The sequence below is a fragment of the Bufo gargarizans genome, chromosome 5 (assembly GCF_014858855.1).
Source record: "Bufo gargarizans isolate SCDJY-AF-19 chromosome 5, ASM1485885v1, whole genome shotgun sequence".
Classification (NCBI taxonomy): domain Eukaryota; kingdom Metazoa; phylum Chordata; class Amphibia; order Anura; family Bufonidae; genus Bufo; species Bufo gargarizans.
This window is the reverse complement of record NC_058084.1, coordinates 366,623,820-366,639,952: the sequence shown is the minus strand read 5'-3', so window position 1 is coordinate 366,639,952 and position 16,133 is coordinate 366,623,820. Positions and strand designations below refer to the sequence as shown.

Below are 16,133 nucleotides of genomic sequence, written 5' to 3'. Positions count from 1 at the left end.
TCGAGGGGATTTTACAAGGTACAGCTTTTTTACCATATTTTTTGTACCGGAGAGAACTCCTTTTAAAATGCAGACACGGCAACAATCGGCTGATCTCTGTGCACTCTTAGCAGTATTCAAAAGACGTAACTGAAATGGAGCAGTGGTACAGAGGAACTTCAAGATGGATGTGTTTAGGAATACTTAGAGATATTGACAAAGCAGAAATGAAAGATACTACAAAGTGGAGCAGAGCAACCCTTAACTACAGATCCCCACCCAATCTTAAAGATATTATCTGAGAAATTTTAAAATTAGCCTATAAGCAAAAATATTATAAAATAATAAAAACCCATACTTACTTTATAAATCTCCTAGGCGCTTCAGTTCCTTTGGGTCTGTCGGAAAGTGAGGAGACCCCATTGTTCTCCAAGTGACCGGTGCAGCCAATCATCTGTCCTCTTTCTCCTCTGAGCCTCTTCTTCTTCTCCTCCCTCCTGCACTGGTTATTAGTGGGTGAGACAGAATATCAGCTCACTGAGGGATCAGGTTACATGCTGCCCATAGAGGCCTATAGAGGAGGACAGGCGAGAAAGAGTAGCAGCTGCTGGAGGAAGACATAGGCACAGACACACACAGACCGTTTTCTGTGTCACCTCGGTGCTGGATTCACGGCAACGTGGCTCTGTACTGCTGTATAATATTGTCCATGCTGCTGCTGGGTCTTAGGATGTGCTACAGAGACTTGGGGGTGTAGCATCTCCTCTACTCTGTGTGCACTTGTGGGGAGACAGTTCTATTAGGGTGAGTCAGTAAGCAATGATGGGGTCACCCATCCCAAGGGAAGTGATTCTGAGGATGTAAGGGAATTTCTGTACCTCCAATTCACCACTCTAGTAACTCATACACATGCTCTGTGATCCTGCAACGTTAGGAAGTTAGATTGACACTGCCTGATATCTAATTCCATCATAAGAATTCGAATGTAAGTCCTCAGTAATGCCTGTATTTTCTTCAGCATCGTTGGTAATGCATTAAAGAGCTGTTGTCGCTCAAAGGGATCTGAAGTGTTAAGTGACATGGTGATCATTAGTATTCTCTGCGGGGTGCTTCATTTTATGCAGTGTTTTTATTGTTAATGAGTGAAGTCGCTGCAGCCGTCCGTTGGTGAAGGTAATTGTCACAAGGGTCGTGCAGGAGAAGGATCATTATTGGCTCCATAAAAGTCTGGAGCATCTCTGGCTTGTCGTGTCAGTATATGTACTTCCTTCTCTGAGACTTGTAAGAAAATGTGTTAACAGCCCATTGAACACGCTGTGGGATAATAAAGGGTCACACCATGTAGGATTGTGCCATGATTAAAGCAATACTGTAATTATTTCATTTTAAATCTATCCCAATTCTGTGTCTAGGCAATGTGGGTTTTTGATGAAGACATCGGGATGAATTGCCGGGACATTACCTATGTACCAGGATTATATAAAATTTTTGATGAAATTCTGGGTGAGTTGTGTGGCGTTACATATGTTATGTCTGTTTTTAGAGATGGTAAAGGTGTAATTGCTGTTTCATTTAGGGCTCATGCACACAAACGTATTTTCTTTCCATGTCCTTTCCGTTTTTTTTTAGGACCGTATGCAGAACCATTCATTTCAATGGGTCAGTGAAAAAAAAAACGGAAGTTACTGTGTGCATTCCATTTCCGTATTTCTCTTCTACAAAAAAATAGAACATGTTCTATTATAGTACTGTTCTATTAGGGACCAGCTGTTCCATTCCGAAAAAACATGGAATACACACGGACGACGTCCGTATTTTTGGCGGATCCGTTTTTTGCAGACCGCAAAATACATGTGCTTGTGTGCATGAGCCCTTAAAGGGGTTGTTTAGTTTAGAAGACTCAGTTTCCTACGCCCTATTAGGTAACCCTGACTTAATACAGGGGTCTTCTGTTTAGGATTCTCTGGCCGGTATGTTACAAAGAGTGTCCTTTATGGACTCTAGCAGTATACCACGCAGCTTACTTGATATACCGTACGGCTAGGCGACCGTAGACCGTTCTATCACTATTACTGGAGTAACAAGTAGCGTATCGGGTTTTAATGAGCAATATTTACTGCCTGTTCATTTTCTTGGTTGGCTTGAAACTAATTTTCTTTTCATTTTACAGTCAATGCAGCCGACAATAAGCAGAGGGATAAAAACATGAGCTGCATTAAAATTTCGATTGATCCGTAAGTAAAAAACAAATATCTTTCTATTCTGTCCGTTAATTATTGCTAGTTCTCTCTAGTTTGTTTTATAGGGAATCTGACTGCGCCAAGGGAAGCCTTTACTATTTTAATAGGTTTCATGTTTTTTCCTTCAGTTTTCCTTTAGAGAGAATTTCTTCATAAATCACCAGTAAATCACTAGTCCTTGATTGTGTTATATTTAATTATGTAAAACCTGCGTCAATGCTTTATAATGGAATCTGTCGCCATGATCCAGGACTACAGGACTATTATCTGATGTAACACATGAGTCGTGCTGCACATAAGGAGTCCACATCACCATTTTTTATTTTCCTACTGCCCTCCCCCTTTCCCCAATCACCCACTGTCGGCACTCAGAGCTGTGCTGACATACACAGTCAGGACTGTTGTGCAGTGCCAACATATTGCAGAGGGTCCGCATCCGTGATGCTGAATGCACACGGCCTGTGCCCTGTGTATTGCGGAACCGCCATATGCGGCCCACAATACGGCCACAGGAGCACAACGGCTGTGTGCAAGAGGCCTAAGGCTGTTTTCACATCCAACATCCGGATCAGTTGGTTTTCATTTTTTCCAACAAACCGCATTACAAAATAAAAACATTAATAATGGCAAAACGAGCTGCATAGTATAGCTTATTAAAGGACCTCTTAAAGGTGGCATATCTAAGTTTCTGTGTCCAATCCATCTGTTTTGGGCGATTTTTGCCCTCACTCGTGGAGGTGATATTTCTGGTTTAAAATTGAATGTTTGTGACTGTAAATGGTTGAAATCCACCCTGCTTTTGTGGACCACTGTAGTCCTGCATTCTTCCCACGATCACAGGGTGCTCTGGGTGTGGTGGTTTTACACCTGCCGATTTTTCGGCAGATGACCCATAACAAGCACATTTCTAAAGCACTGCTGCTGACTCGCTTTCTTCATCAGCCCCATAGAAGTGAATGGAGGGGTGGACCAATATGAGCCTTCATTTTTGGGTTTTCAAACAAGTGATTATTCTCCCAAACCTTTAATATTTTTGCCTTGTTTCACAGGGACTCCAATATCATTAGTATTTGGAACAATGGCAAAGGAATTCCAGTGGTAGAACATAAAGTAGAGAAGGTCTATGTCCCTGCGCTGATATTTGGCCAGCTATTAACTTCCAGCAACTACGATGATGAGGAGAAAAAAGTTACAGGCAAGTTTACAGTTTTCTGTATAGGAAAAAATGTATTTCTGTTTATGAATGAGCCATATTATTTGGATTCTGCCGATTCAGTGCTGGCAGGGAAGGTGGGGACGCTGTCACAGGGTTTTATTGTGTAGTGTTCACACTTTCTTTGCAGGTTTCTCTTTTCATGTTTTTTTTTTTTTTTTTTGCAGGTGGCCGTAATGGTTATGGTGCTAAACTTTGCAATATTTTCAGTACAAAATTCACAGTGGAAACTGCCTGCAAAGAATACAAACACAGCTTTAAACAGGTTTGTATTTAGGTCTGGAGTCTGTGGCAAGTATTTTTCACACCCATAGAGTCTTTAATAAAGGGGTTGTTTGCTCGGGAGGTTCCATTTTTGTTGGTCACCTGATAAACTGATCACAGGAAGTTAGTCCCAATCAGCTATGATCTGTGGGAAAATCTGATGGCATTTATTCAAGGGGTTCTCCGAGGTATCCCATATTGATGACCTATCCTCAGGATAGGTCGTCAATATCAGATTGGCGGGGGTCCGACGCCAGGCACCCCCGCTGATCAGCTGTATGAGGAGACGACGCGCACATGCCATCTCTCTTCCTGTTCGTTGCTGCTTTGCCATAAACGGCAACGGTGAGAAGGGGGGCGGCGCGCGCTTTCTCCTCATACAGCAATCGGCGGGGGTGCCTGGTGTCAGACCCCCGCCAATCTGATATTGATGACTTATCAATATAAGAGCCCGTAGAACCCCTTTCAGTTCTCCTGGAGCACATCTTCTGTGTGTGTACTGCGCAGAAGTGATAGGTCCTCCAATGTGAGAGATCCACTTTGTAACACCGTCCCAGGGTTTGTCTCATAAAGACAACACCTTCTTCAGAAGCTGGCATGGCAGCCAGCTGATTGCAGTGCATCTGTATTTTCTCTCACTCTGCAATCAGATCTTATACTTGTAAGCCACAGGCAGCCACATGATTCAAATGAATGTTATGTGCGGATGCCCTGGGTCAGTCGGCATGAACCCACCAAAACGTATTGTTTTAGGATGGACAGTACCATACATAATCTCACTTCCCCAACAGAGCTACATTTCTTACTCATTTTATTACCCCTTATAACTGTCTCTTATTTCCTATAGAATTGAATGACTTTAAGATTAGCAGCACTCCTAATAAAATGCTGTCACCCTGTTTTAATGTTCAAAGCTTTGGTCTGATCAGAAATCCTTCACTTTTCACTGGTGTCATTGTGCTGTCAGCAGGGATCAGCACGCTTCACCACTGCAGCTGCTGTGAAACTACAACTCCCAGCATACACGCTATCTCAGCTGTTGTAAAGAGGTTTCTGTAGTTTCAGAACGGCTGGAGTGCCGGAGGCTGCCGATCCCTGATCTAGAGCGTGCAATCTGAGGAAATAGGAGGGACACAAAAGATTAAATAATGGTCCAGTCATCTTTCCTAAAAGAAGGTAGTACAGATAAAACGGCAGCCAGTATCTGTTTCTGTACCGATATGGAATGAGGGGAATTGGGTTCTGAGAAATAGTGAATAAAGGGGTTAAGGGAGGGACTGCATGTGCTGGGGTCTTCAGTCCTTTTTATGTCCATGAATAACATGAGATTACATGGTCAGCACACTAACGGGTCTGTTTTTTCCTTAAGACCTGGATGAACAATATGCAAAAGACCACAGAACCGAAGATCAAGCACTTTGATGGGGATGACTACACGTGTATCACATTCCAGCCAGATTTATCAAAATTCAAAATGGAGAAGCTAGACAAGGATACCGTGGCTTTCCTAACCAGAAGGGCTTATGACGTCGCTGGCTCCTGCAAAGGCGTTCGAGTCATGCTAAATGGAAAAAAACTTCCTGTAAGTTGGATAAAGGGAGTTTAGATGGTAAACCTGTTAGGTTAGCTACGGCTTCCCATTAATTGTCACTTGGTTTTACAGGTGAATGGTTTCCGCAGTTACGTAGATCTTTACGTAAAGGAGAAACTGGATGAGACGGGTGTAGCACTGAAAGTTATCCATGAAGTTGTGAACGACCGGTGGGATGTGTGTCTCACCCTGAGTGAAAAAGGCTTTCAGCAGATCAGTTTTGTAAATAGTATAGCTACCACAAAGGTAAGTGTGCATTGGTGCACCTGGATCTTTTAGCTATGAATATTGTTTTATTAAACTCATGGGGGGATTTATTAAGACTGACACTTCATAAGTGATCAAAATTTAAAGAGGACCTTTCACCTGGAAAAACATTGTGAACTAAGTATCCTGACATATACAACGGCGCCCAGGGATCTCACTGCACTTACTATTATCCCTGGTCGCCGCTCCGTTTTCCCGTTATGTCCTCCGGTATCTTCGCTCAGTAGGTTATAGTAGGAGGAGACTGCCCTTGTTCTGCTGGGCGTCTCCTCCTCCTAGGCTGTAGCGCTGGCCAATCGCAGCGCACAGCTCACAGCCTGGGAGGCTTTTTTCTCCCAGGGATAATAGTAAGTGCAGTGAGATCCCTGCGCGCCGCTGTATATGTCAGGATACTTAGTTCACAATGTTTTCCCAGGTGAAAGGTCCTCTTTAAGAGTCTGTGTGTAATAAAAGCAAATCTACACCAGCAATGGGTGAGTTTCTGGCATAAGTTATGATAAATCAGTTGTGCTGCAAAAGGCCACACCCCCTCCCCTAAAGCCCCTTCCTACTTTTTCAAAACTGACGAAAGCGGCATGAAATTTAAGTCGCCATTGTTTTAATTTTTTGTTTATTTTTTTACACATAATGCTGCTTGCGTAACAAATTGTCACTTTTGTATGCCAGGATGCAGCCTCTGATCAATTGTTTACATATCAATTTATGATATGTCTAACTGGCCGCACCTTTAAAGAGGACCTTTCACCATTCCTGACATGCCTGTTTTAATAGCTACATGCATTCCCCATGTAATAACAATCCCAGAACATATATTCTTATGGCTCTATGTTGTGCCATTCCTTTATTATTTCTACTAGAAGTTATGACTGAATTGCTAGCAGTCTGCAGTAAGGGTACAGAGGGGAGGTAACCAGTTGGGGGTGTGTACCTACACAGTCTGAAAATGGCAGCACTGATTGGATAGAGTGAGTCTGTGCAGGTACACCCCCCCCCCCCCCCCCAAACTCGTTACCTCCCCTCTGTACCCTTACTGCGGACAGCTAGCAATTCATTCATAACTTCTAGTAGAAATAATAATGGAATGGCAGAACATAGAGACATAAAAATAGAAGCCCCAGAATTATTGTTACATGGGGAATGTATGTCAGGAGAGGTGAAAGGTCTCTTTAAAGGGAACCTGTCACCTTGATTTTGGGTATAAAGCTGAGGACATGGGTTGCTAGATGGCCGCTAGCACATCTGCAATACCCAGTCTCCATAGCTCTGTGTGCTTTTATTGTGTAAAAAAAACTATTTGATACATACGCAAATTAACTTGAGATGGGTCCTGTATGTGAGATGAGTCAGGGACAGGACTCGACTCAGGTTAATTTGCATATGTATCAAATCGTTGTTTTTTGTTTTTTTTACACAATAAAAGCACACAGAGCTATGGGGACTGGGTATCACGGATGTGCTAGCGGCCATCTAGCAACCTATGACCTCAGCTCTATACACAAAATCCCGGTGATAGGTTCCATTTAAGTTGTGTTACAGCAGATTGCTTGTGGTTCTAGTTTTTTTGTTCTTGTTTTATTTTTAATACTTCATACACTTTCTGGCAATTCTGGAAATATGCCTTTGAGGATTAGTTATCTATTCTGTGTTCTAAGAGATGCTCCAGTCACTGCTCGGACAGCTTACCTATGTCTTATGATGCAGGGTGGTAGACACGTCGATTATGTAGTGGATCAGATCGTATCTAAACTTATTGAAGTTGTGAAGAAAAAGAACAAAGCTGGAGTTTCTGTGAAGCCATTCCAGGTACTAATATGTTTTATGGATTATATCAACTATTATTTATTTGTATTTTCATTGCTTTTTACTACTCCAGCTAATCATGTTGAAGATGCAACAATAAATGCCCTTCCTCCTCTCTGGACATTTCTGTTTTAGTAATTACAAGATTTTTCGGACTATAAGACACACTAAATATGTAGAAGGGATTTTATTTTTGCAATTTTTCAATGGAAAAAAAGCTATACTTTTTATTTTATTTTATTACTTGGAATTGTTTTTCTTTAATGAGACTTTTTAAAAACTTTTTACTTGTTTCACAAGGAGATTTGAACGGAATATTATACTGTCAGAGCTATACTGACTGTTACCAGCAGACTGCACCAGAGTGGCCCAGCCTGATGCATATACACTGCAGGCAGGCCTGGGGCCTTCATAGAACTCATTAATTTAGAGTTCTATCCCTCTAAACCACTTGGATGCCACGGTTGCTACTGACCATGGATTCTAAGATGTTAAATGTCCCGAGCTTCTGCAGGTCCACGCCATTGGAGCAGGAGCGCGACTCTCAGAGACCCATGCAGCACTTAGACTTGCCTGTAAAAAGGCATATGGATGGTCACATCAGATTAAATTGCACCTTTTCTGAGAAACTAACTTGATGCTATAGTATACTAACTTTACAGTCTCGCACGTGACTGATTTTTATGTATTGTCTGCCTCAATTGTTTGTTTTTTTCCCCCCAGGTGAAGAATCACGTATGGGTCTTTGTCAATTGTTTGATTGAGAACCCTACCTTTGACTCTCAGACAAAGGAGAACATGACCCTGCAAGCAAAAAGTTTTGGCTCAAAGTGCCCGCTTTCTGAGAAATTTGCAAAAGCAGTGAGTGTGTCTAAACTTCTATTGTCTTGTCGGCTGTGGTGGAAATCAGCTCTTCATATGCTGGTTTTCGGACTACCTCTGACCATGCAGCTAGGCTATTATTACTGATCACGTGGGGCTGATTTGCAGACACCATGAGGAAAATAGCCAGCAAGCATTAGCCATTGCAAGTGACTAATGCAGTCACTGGATGTACCCTTTTAATATTTAGTTTTTTTTTTGTCCCCAAAACTATTATTGACAACAAGTTAACAGTGTGTTAGGGGACTTTCACACTAGCGTTATTATTTTCCGGTATTGAGTTTCGTCCTAGGGGCTCAATACCGGAAAAAAATGATCAGTTTGATCCTAATGCATTCTGAATGGAGAGCATTCCATTCAGGATGCATCAGTTCAGTCTCTCTTACGGTATTTGGCCAGAGAAAATACCGCAGCATGCTGCAGTATTTTCTCCGTCCAAAATTCCAGAACACTTGCAGGAATGCCGGCATTAATTTCCATTGAAATGTATTGGTGCCGGATCCAGCATTAAAATTGCCGCATTGACCCGGTTTCCCAGTCTGCGCAGAACTTTTAAAAATGTGAAAATAATAAATACCGGGTCAGTTTTTCTGGATGACACTGGAGAGACTGATCCGATATTTCACTGCATTTGTCAGTCTACAAATGATATCAGTTTGCATATGGATTTCCGGATCCGACAGGCAGTTCCGGCGACAGAACTGCCTGCCGGATCCTCACAACGTAAGTGTGAAAGTAGCTTTACTGTTTTGTTTTTTTTTCCCTTCTAAGTTTTTGAGCTTTTTTGTTTGTTTAGGCTTCAAATTGTGGCATAGTGGAGAGCATTTTAAATTGGGTCAAATTTAAGGCTCAGACACAGCTAAATAAGAAGTGTTCTTCTGTGAAGCACAGCAAAATTAAAGGCATTCCCAAATTGGATGATGCAAACGATGCTGGTAAGTCTTGTATGTGCCCATACTGTAGCACTGCTGTAACTATACACTTGATCATTTACACAACTTTAATGGGATTGCACAAAACAGAACACATTTTCATCTGCAATCTGTTTGGAAGAAAATGCTTCTTACTGGTACATAATTGTGACTCTGTTTCCTGCTGTTCCTTCCATTCCCTATTGTAACCTCCACATATTAAGTCCGATACTGGTGAGATGTCAGTCATAATGCACTGATTTTTATTGTCCATACAATAGCAGGAATTACTCCACGGCATTGTGAAGCATTGGGGTGAATAAAGCAGTAACCTGATCCTCTAATGCAAGACAAATGTCTGATTCTGGATAGACACTGCTGCTAAGATGTTGTGTTTAAAGAGGACCTTTCACTAGTATACAAACTAAAAACTAACTCTATCTGTGGGCAGAGCGTTGCCCAGGGGTCCCCCTGCACTTACTAGTATGCCTGAGCGCTGCTCCGTTCGCCCGGTATAGGCTCCGGTGTCTCAGCTCCGTCTGTTGTACTGGACTGATTTTTTTGTAGGAGGCGTGTCCCTTGCTGCAGCACTGGCCAATCGCAGCGCACAGCCCATAGCCTGGCTATGGTGCACAGTTGCTAAACAGCCAGTGCTTAGAGTACTTTTGTCCCCCACCTGTCTTTACTGTGAAGGAGCAGAAGCACTTGGCTACTGTGAAGGGGCAGAAGCGCTTGTTTCTGGGTGTCTCTCTTCGGAAAGACGAACCTGTATTGTAAGGACTGTAGTGACTTGCCTTTATCTAGTGACTTGAGCTGGGCTTCTCATTTCTTCCCACTTTTCTTAGGTGGTAAACATTCCTTGGACTGCACTCTAATTCTGACTGAAGGAGACTCTGCCAAATCTCTGGCTGTGTCTGGACTGGGCGTTATTGGTCGTGACCGATATGGCGTGTTCCCTCTCCGTGGAAAAATCCTCAATGTTCGAGAAGCTTCTCACAAACAGGTGAGTGTATATTTTTCAGTAAGCATAAAATATATTTCTCGCCCAATTCCTTGGGGGACACAGGAACCTTGGGTATAGCTTATCTCCATAGGAGGCGTGACACTAAGTAAAAGACTGTTAAGCCCCTCCTCCAGCAGCTATACCCTCAGCCTGGAGAGAGAGACTTCCAGTTTTTTGCTTAGTGTCAAGGAGGCAAGACACTCTCTGCACTGCAGAGCTGTCTTTGCAAAGATTTTTTTATTTTAATTTTTTCTTTTTCATTTGTTTTTTTCCACAGGGACAACAGAGTCGCAGTAGACCTCTCTGTTTTCCCGGGGTTGAGCTGCGCCAGGGCCGGTTATCCGCCCTGCTGCCTCCCCCACAGAAGAAAAGGAGGACCAGGGCAGCCCATGCTCCCCTGCATCCCGCCAGCACAGGGTCGCCCACCTGCAAGTCCCTCTCCAGCTGCTGCCACTTCTGTGTCAGTGGCTGAAGGGGCGTCCCAGCTGGATGGACAAGAGGGTGAAGTCGCCGAATGGTGAGGTGGCTGTACAGCCGTTCCGCTCCCCCCCTCCTTTCTCTCCTCTCTCCTCCGCTCCCTCCTCCCCCCTCCGCTGTCCCCGTTAGCTGGCTCCTACCGTCTGCTGGCCTCCGTTGCTCCGATTCAGGGGCGGGCCTATCGACCTGTCGGCGCTCTCTGGTGCAGGCTGAGCGGCGTCTATGGGGGAGGGTTACTACAGGGGCGGCAACGCGGGTCCTCTCCTTCGGCTCCTGTCTTCAGACGGAGGGCTATAGCATCGGGGTTCGGCAGCAGGCGACATTTTTGTTCGCGCGCGCGAAAAGTATCGGCGGGGGGGGCGGAGTTTTCATGCCGCTTACCATGTGCTTCTGGGATTCAGTTAAGGGGCGGACGTCCCTTCTCCCGCTCCTCACTAGCCCCGCCTCTTCTCGTGCCTGCTTGCTGCTGTGTGCAGGACGGATCTTGCTTCAGGTTGCCGCTGCTGTTCGTCTGCTGTGCCGCGGTCGTCTGCTCCCACTGTGACCTGGTAGGACTGTTGACCCTCTCTAACACTGCAGCCCTCTGGCCTGGACATATTGCTTCCAACCAACATGTCTGACCCCTTAGTGCCTGTGGGACCTTGGTATCATACCTGCACCGCGTGTAAGGCGCCCCTTCCTCAAGGGCAGTCTGACCCGCATTGCTCGGCTTGCAAAGACCCATTGCAGGGTCCGCCATCTGTTGTGTCACCCCCTGGCCTCTTGGATCCCCCTGACTGGGCTAGATCCCTGTCCCAGGCTGTGGTTAGTCTCACTAGCATTGTGGGCCGACTTGCAGAGGCGTTGCCATTACCGCAGCTGGATGATTCCCCTGCTGGGCCCTCCGGGTCCGCTGTTTTAGCCGACCCGTCTGAGTCTCTCTCTGCAGGCGACTCCTCCAGAGCCCGTCAACCCCAGAAGCGGCCGAGGGTGGATCACCGGTCATCCTCAGATGCTTCTGTATCCCCCCCAAGGGTGCGTTCTCAGTCGGGTCCTTCCTCTTTACAGGATTTGCCCTCTGAAGGGGAGCTAGTCGATTCCGATTAGGATATGGACTCGGCACTGCCTTCAAAACTGGCCTCTGCCGTGGGCCATCTTATTAGCAATATCCGTGATACTTTTAAGATTCACGATGATCCCCCTGATCCGGAAAAGACCAGTGTTTCCTTTTTTCACCAAAAACAGGCGTCTGCAGTTTTTCCCCTCCATGCTGACTTTTCGTCAGTGGTTTCTAAGGCCTGGGCCCGTCCTGATGCACGGTTTACCCCGCCAAAAAAGTTGGATGTCTGTTATCCGTTCCCGGCGGATTGCATTTCTAACTGGGCGTCACCTCCTAAGGTCGATCCCCCTGTGGCCCGTCTGTCTAAGAGCACGGCTATTCCCGTTGCGGATGGTTCTTCCTTACAATCTACTGAGGATCGCCGTATAGAGGCCCTTACAAAGGGTATCTTTGCGGCCTCCGGTTCCGCTCTTAGGCCAATCTTTGCCTCCGCTTGGGCTGGAAAAGCGGTTTCAGAGTGGGCGTCTCAGCTGGATCTGGAGCTTGAATCCGACGTCCCTATTCAAGATCTCCGTGCTCTGGCTCAACTTATCGTTCAGGCCGGTAAATTTGTCTGTGAAGCGTCCCTGGATGCGGGGGCTCTCATTGCCCGTTCATCTGCCCTGGCCGTTTCGGCTAGAAGGGAGCTTTGGTTAAAGGTTTGGTCGGCGGACGCCGCGTCAAAGCGGTCTCTTACTAGCCTTCCCTTCACTGGTTCTCGTTTGTTCGGGACCCGCTTGGATGAAATCATCTCTGAAGCCACGGGGGGGAAGAGTACTCATCTTCCCCAATCTAAGGCTAGAAGCGCCACTCGTGGTCGTCCCACCTTCTCCCGCTTCAGGTCTTCTCGTAGGGCTTCCGCACCTCGCACCGCTTCAGGTCCATCCACTAACCCTGTCCAGGACAGGCGTAAAAAACCCTTTTTTCGGACCCAGCCCTCCTGGCGCAAGTCACAACCTGCTCGCGCTCCCGCGACCAAGCAGGCCCCCGCCTGAAGGTGCGCCCCCACCCACCCGGGTGGGGGGACGTCTCCTCCTGTTCAGGGACTTCTGGCAGGCGCACGTCTCCGACGCCTGGGCCCTCGAGGTTGTGTCTTCCGGGTACAAACTCGAGTTTGCGTCCCTTCCCCCAGTTCGGTTCTTTCGTTCCCGGGTTCCCCAGGATCCCCGAGGGGCGGCCGATTTCTTTGCTGCCGTTCACACCCTTCTGGACAAAGGAATCATCGCCCCGGTTCCTATGGGAGACAGGTTCAAGGGGTTCTATTCAAACCTTTTTGTGGTCCCCAAGAAGGAAGGTTCGGTGCGTCCCATTCTGGATCTAAAACGGCTGAACCGCTTCCTTCGTCTTCAGCGATTCCGGATGGAGTCTCTCAGGTCGGTGGTGGCCTCTCTGGAATAGGGGGAGTTCCTGGCCTCCATCGACATCCAGGACGCCTACCTTCATATTCCAATCGTGCGGTGTCATCAGTGCTTTCTGCGCTTTGCAGTGGGGTCCGACCACTACCAGTTCGTTGCCCTTCCCTTCGGGCTGGCGACGGCCCCTCGTGTTTTCACAAAGGTCCTTGCCCCTGTCCTCGCCTTACTTCGTTCCAGGGGAGTTTTTCTACTTCCGTATCTGGACGATCTCCTAATCAAGGCGCCTTCTCTGTCACTGACTTCCGCCAGTGTGGATCTCTCGCTGCAAACCTTGCGCCGGTTCGGTTGGATTATCAACCTACCCAAATCCTCTCTTGTTCCATCCAGGCAATTGGTCTTTCTGGGGATGCTGCTGGATACGGATTCAGCGGTGGTTCGGCTTCCGTTGGAAAAGCGCCAGCTCCTTCATCGGTCGGTTCGGAGCCTTCTGTCCCACCGCCGTCCTTCCTTCCGGTTCAGCATGCGGGTCCTGGGACAGATGGTGTCCTGCTTCGAAGCGATTCCTTACGCACAGTACCACTCCCGCACCTTTCAGACGGCCATTCTGTCCGCCTGGGACAAGTCCCAGGAGAGTCTGGATCGGCATTTTCCCCTTCCCCCCCAGGTTCGCTCCTCTCTCCTCTCTCCTCTGGTGGCTGCGGACCCCTCTCCTGGGGAAGTCTTTCCTGCCAATAACTTGGTTGGTGATTACCACCGATGCCAGTCTGCGGGGTTGGGGGGGAGTGTTTCCTCCTCGGTCCGTCCAGGGCACTTGGTCTCCATCGGAGTCCAGACTGCCGATCAACGTTCTGGAGCTGAGGGCCATCCTCCTCTCGCTCCGGCACTGGACTTCGTTGCTTCGGGGTCGCCCAGTTCGGGTCCAATCGGACAATGCCACGGCTGTGGCGTACATAAATCATCAGGGGGGCACTCGCAGCGCGGCGGCGATGAGGGAGGTGTCTCTAATCCTTCGCTGGGCGGAGGTTCATGGTCCTGCCCTTTCGGCCATTTTACATCCCGGGGGTGGACAATTGGGCGGCGGATTTCCTCAGCCGGACGACGATCGACCCGGGGGAGTGGTCTCTGCACCCCGACGTCTTCGAGTCTCTTTGTCTCCGTTGGGGTCGTCCGGACGTGGATCTCATGGCCTCCAGATTCAACCACAAGCTTCCCACCTACATGGCCAGGGCCAAGGATCCGGACGCTTACGGCGCGGACGCGCTCGTCCTCCCCTGGACAGAGTTTTCGCTCCTCTACGTGTTTCCGCCCCTGCCTCTTCTTCCACGGGTCCTTCGGAAGATCGCGGCGGAGGGCACGCCAGCAATCCTGATAGCCCCGGACTGGCCGCGTCGTCCTTGGTACGCCGACCTTATGTTGCTTCTGGCAGACGCTCCCTTGCCTCTGCCTCTCAGAGACGACCTCCTCTCTCAGGGGCCGATCTTCCACCAGCATTTAGGGTCGCTACGTTTAGCGGCGTGGCTATTGAAACCGCGGTCCTGACGCGGCGGGGGTTTTCTGCTGACGTGGTCCGTACCATGATTCGTGCGCGTAAACCGGCATCGTCCAGGATTTATTACCGTACCTGGCGGGCCTATTTAACCTTCTGCGAGACCTTGGGGATTCCTCCTCTGCGTTTTTCCCTTCCCACGGTTTTATCCTTTTTGCAGTCTGGTCTGGATCTGGGCTTGGGTCTCAGTACCCTAAAGGGTCAGATTTCGGCTCTTTCGGTCCTTTTTCAGCGCCCTCTGGCTCCGCTCGGTCCAGTTAAGACCTTTCTTCAGGGGGTTGCTCACTGTGCTCCCCCGTATCGCCCTTCCGTTCCTGCTTGGGATCTTAACATTGTACTGACGGCTCTCCAATCTTCCCCTTTCAAGCCTCTGCGCAAGGTTTCCCCTCGCTTGTTGTCTTGCAAAGTTTTCTTTCTCGTTGCCATCACGTCTCTTCGGCGTGTGTCTGAGTTGGCGGCTCTTTCTTGCGTGGAGCCCTTCTTGGTTTTTCACCAGGACAAAGTGGTTCTCCGCCCAGTTCCGGATTTTCTTCCAAAGGTGGTGTCCGCCTTTCACCTGAATGAAGATATTGTCCTTCCTTCTCTGTGTCCGTCCCCGTCGCATCCTCGGGAACGGGATCTTCACCGTCTGGATGTTGTTTGGGCTCTCAGGATCTACCTGGATGTGACCAGACCCTTTCGACGCTCGGATTCTCTGTTTGTGGTTCCGGAGGGTCCGCGCAGGGGGCTGGCGGCGTCTAAGGTGGTTGTTGCCCGCTTCCTCAAGATGGCTATCGTTGAGGCTTACCGTGCTAGGGGCAGGGAACCGCCCTTTGGTGTTACCGCTCATTCTACCAGAGCGGTCGGGGCTTCCTGGGCTCAGCGTAATCGTGCCTCGGCTGAACAGCTGTGCAAGGCTGCCACCTGGTCTTCTTGCACACGTTCACCAAGTTTTACAGGGTGAACACTTATGCCTCGGCGGATGCTGCTTTGGGCCGCCTGGTCTTGCAGGCGGCGGTGCCTTAATGTCTAGGGTGCTTTGTTCGCCTTGGATTGTGGTCCCTCCCTATTTGTGGACTGCTTTTGAACGTCCCAAGGTTCCTGTGTCCCCCAAGGAATTGGGCGAGTAAACGAGATTTTTGTATAACTTACCAGTAAAATCTCTTTCTCGCTCTTCCTTGGGGGACACAGCGCCCGCCCATTGTTTTTTGCTTGCCCTACGGGTGTTTTTTTGACTTGTTGGTGTTGGTTTGGTTACTCCTTGCCTTTGTCTTTCACTACTTGGGCACATAACTGGAAGTCTCTCTCTCCAGGCTGAGGGTATAGCTGCTGGAGGAGGGGCTTAACAGTCTTTTACTTAGTGTCACGCCTCCTATGGAGATAAGCTATACCCAAGGTTCCTGTGTCCCCCAAGGAAGAGCGAGAAAGAGATTTTACTGGTAAGTTATACAAAAATCTCGTTTTCTCGCCCATATTCCTTGGGGGACACAGGAGACCTTGGGTATAGCTCAACTCCCTAGGAGGCGTGACACTAAGTGAAAACTGTTA

General features: G+C 47.8%; 1 protein-coding gene across 3 annotated transcripts in view; it reads left to right on the top strand.

Annotated features, from left to right (window-relative positions):
- The window catches only part of TOP2B (DNA topoisomerase II beta), a 90,011-nt gene that overhangs the window by 20,977 nt on the left and 52,901 nt on the right, over window positions 1-16,133 (top strand). For all 3 annotated transcript variants that reach the window (XM_044293178.1, XM_044293177.1, XM_044293179.1), the window contains exons 3-12: window positions 1,392-1,482; window positions 2,150-2,213; window positions 3,269-3,414; window positions 3,600-3,697; window positions 5,066-5,278; window positions 5,360-5,533; window positions 7,256-7,357; window positions 8,078-8,215; window positions 9,033-9,171; window positions 9,993-10,150. In XM_044293178.1, the coding sequence (XP_044149113.1) occupies window positions 1,392-1,482; window positions 2,150-2,213; window positions 3,269-3,414; window positions 3,600-3,697; window positions 5,066-5,278; window positions 5,360-5,533; window positions 7,256-7,357; window positions 8,078-8,215; window positions 9,033-9,171; window positions 9,993-10,150 (1,323 nt within the window). The remainder of the gene's footprint in view (window positions 1-1,391; window positions 1,483-2,149; window positions 2,214-3,268; window positions 3,415-3,599; window positions 3,698-5,065; window positions 5,279-5,359; window positions 5,534-7,255; window positions 7,358-8,077; window positions 8,216-9,032; window positions 9,172-9,992; window positions 10,151-16,133) is intronic.